This window comes from Osmerus mordax, chromosome 9, assembly GCF_038355195.1.
Source record: "Osmerus mordax isolate fOsmMor3 chromosome 9, fOsmMor3.pri, whole genome shotgun sequence".
NCBI lineage: Eukaryota > Metazoa > Chordata > Actinopteri > Osmeriformes > Osmeridae > Osmerus > Osmerus mordax.
Genome location: NC_090058.1, coordinates 7,520,853 through 7,523,358, shown reverse-complemented (window position 1 = coordinate 7,523,358; position 2,506 = coordinate 7,520,853). Strand labels below are relative to the sequence as shown.

The 2,506-nt window shown below is 43.1% G+C and overlaps 1 protein-coding gene across 2 annotated transcripts; it reads left to right on the top strand.

Annotated features, from left to right (window-relative positions):
- The first annotated feature begins 714 nt into the window (after positions 1–714).
- Positions 715–2,186, top strand: nkx2.2a (NK2 homeobox 2a). 2 transcript variants are annotated; one of them, XM_067243767.1, is made up of 2 exons: positions 715–970; positions 1,608–2,186. In XM_067243767.1, exons 1-2 carry the CDS (start codon positions 715–717, stop codon positions 2,153–2,155), a joined length of 804 nt encoding a protein of 267 aa, XP_067099868.1. In that variant the 3' UTR covers positions 2,156–2,186. The 2 variants fall into 2 exon arrangements, with proteins under 2 accessions (XP_067099868.1, XP_067099867.1); XM_067243766.1 differs by having other exon boundaries at positions 715–994.
- Positions 2,187–2,506: the final 320 nt, after the last annotated feature.

Here is a 2,506-nt window from a genome sequence, read left to right as displayed (position 1 = left end):
CATTCGAAGGGGTTTCCAGTATGATCACATAGTTGCATTAGACACCAAGAAACAAGTTTCCCAGCTCGATTTAATTTTATATTATATGCGGAGGGTACAACGCAAAAGCTTTTTCAGGAGCAATTTGTTAAAACGTGCTTTCAAGTATTCAGAGTATAAAGCTACTTGGAGGTCCTTTGTATGTAAATAGGGTGTAAAAAAGGCCCTCCCCATCTTTATAATTAATTGACACGTTATACCACTCATCATGTTCTGAAGCACCAATGGTAGAGGCTCGGATCTCCCCAAAACCCACAATTTCACATCTGCAAACACTGTCTTCATCCACTTGACTCCCAAGACCCGCCCACACGTGGCCAACCTTTTGCGTTTTTAATGCTTTTTCACTGCAGGTTCATGTGTTGAGACCAACCTTATATGGACTGATCAGACCGGTAATGGCTTATTTCCCCCTAGCACCCAGCAGTGGCACAGTATCTATGAACCAGTTATAGCACTTCAGCCACTTTGGCATTCTTCCTGGACTTACAGAACTGATTCCTCTGCTACTTGGTTAGGCAATGGTTATCTACAGCGGCTCGTGATTTGCTCTGACTGTAGTTCCACGTATAACGTCAGTTATATTTTTTCTGAAACATCGATTGTGTTTTCTGTTTTAAAACAGCGGATTGCCAAACTGGTGCAGCAACTTTCCTGCATACATTTCCACAAGACATGTCGTTGACCAACACAAAGACGGGCTTTTCTGTAAAGGACATTTTGGACCTCCCTGACACGAATGATGAAGAAGGATCTATCACTGGAGCGGAGGAAGATACGGAAGGATCTGAGACAACAAAAACGTCTGGAGTTTTGGTGCAAAATCCGCTCGAAAACGTTCAAAACCTGCCTTTAAAGAACCCATTTTATGATAGTAGTGACAATCCTTACACAAGATGGCTTGCTACCACGGACAGTATTCAATATTCACGTAAGTGCTGTTCAATAATTTTTTGTCGCTTTAAGGGTGATCTGCCTTTTTATGAGTAGCCTAATATCGAAACGATATGTGCCTAAACTTATAGGCTACTGAATGAAAAATCTATACCGCTGCCCGGTCTCAGTCCTGCCCTTAGATCGTGTGCAGCACTTGTCTTTATTCACTGTGTATACGGTGCCAACCTTTACAACCTTTCGTTGTAGCCTACGTCTACATCCACATGTAGCACCTAATCATAGTAGCCTATCTCTTGAATAATGTGTGTAATAGGCCTAGCCTATTATATAGCATTTGTAGCATTAAGAATGGATAGCATAATTTTTCTGTTATTTCGACTTGAAAATGTGAACCTGTGCATACGCGAATTTGTGGCAAGACTGCTTCATTTTCTGCTTTGGTGTATCACCCTCTTCAGGAGACTGATGGAAATCATTTAGCCTACGAAAGCTACAGAAGTGAAAATAAAAAGGCATGCGTTTTCATTTGGGCTACTATTGAATTAGCCTACATTCAGAATATTTGGATGAATGCCCTTAAATGTCTGCAAAAATGAAGTGTCTTGTCTGACAGGTTGCCTATTAGGCCAAATGAATTCTCGTGTTTGACTGTACATTTTGTTTCCACGCAGTGCATGGCCTATCAGCTAGTTCACAAGACTCCGCCAAGTCTCCGGAACCCTCTGCGGACGAATCACCAGACAATGACAAGGAAACTTCAAGCAACGGCAGCGACTCCGGGAAGAAGCGAAAAAGAAGAGTGCTGTTTTCCAAGGCGCAGACGTACGAACTTGAGCGTCGGTTTAGACAACAGCGATACCTATCCGCGCCAGAGAGGGAACACCTCGCGAGTTTGATTCGCCTGACTCCAACTCAAGTGAAAATTTGGTTCCAGAATCATCGGTACAAAATGAAGAGAGCCCGCGCTGAAAAAGGTATGGAAGTGACACATCTCCCCTCTCCCCGGCGGGTGGCCGTGCCTGTCTTAGTCAGGGATGGAAAGCCTTGTCATACTCTTAAAGCTCAGGACTTGGCGGCCACTTTTCAGGCTGGAATTCCCTTCTCGGCGTATAGCGCCCAGTCCCTTCAACACATGCAATATAATGCTCAGTACAGCGCCGCCACCACGCCACAATTCCCAGCACATCACTTGGTGCAAACGCAACAGTGGACTTGGTGAACAATTAGAGACTGGAAGGGCTGCCTTTTGAGAGCACGATAGGGAGTTCACAACAAAATAAAGACTTTCATTTTGCAGCTTGACCCATAGGCTATACCATTTTTTCGGGGCTACTGTGTGCGCCGTGTTTACATGTTTTCGTTATGAGAACTGGGTCCAGCCTCTCCCTAGATTTAAGAATGTCAATGCTCATGTGAAATTTTGTAAAATATGTTTGTGTGTTGTAGAGATGTTTTCTTTTTGTCCTTCGTGTTATCAGCACGTGCAAAACCACTTTATAATTATAGAACATTTTATTTCTTGCTTCTTTTACAATGGACCGAAAATATTTATGTCCATGAATAAACATTG

What these genes read in the sequence shown, in the direction of transcription:
- nkx2.2a (XM_067243766.1), top strand. Translation starts at nt 715, where the DNA reads ATGTCGTTGACCAACACAAAGACGGGCTTTTCTGTAAAGGACATTTTG. An exon ending in GTGCTGTTCAATAATTTTTT is followed by an intron (nt 995 to 1,607) that starts GTCGCTTTAAGG and finishes GTTTCCACGCAG; the next exon opens with TGCATGGCCTATCAGCTAGT.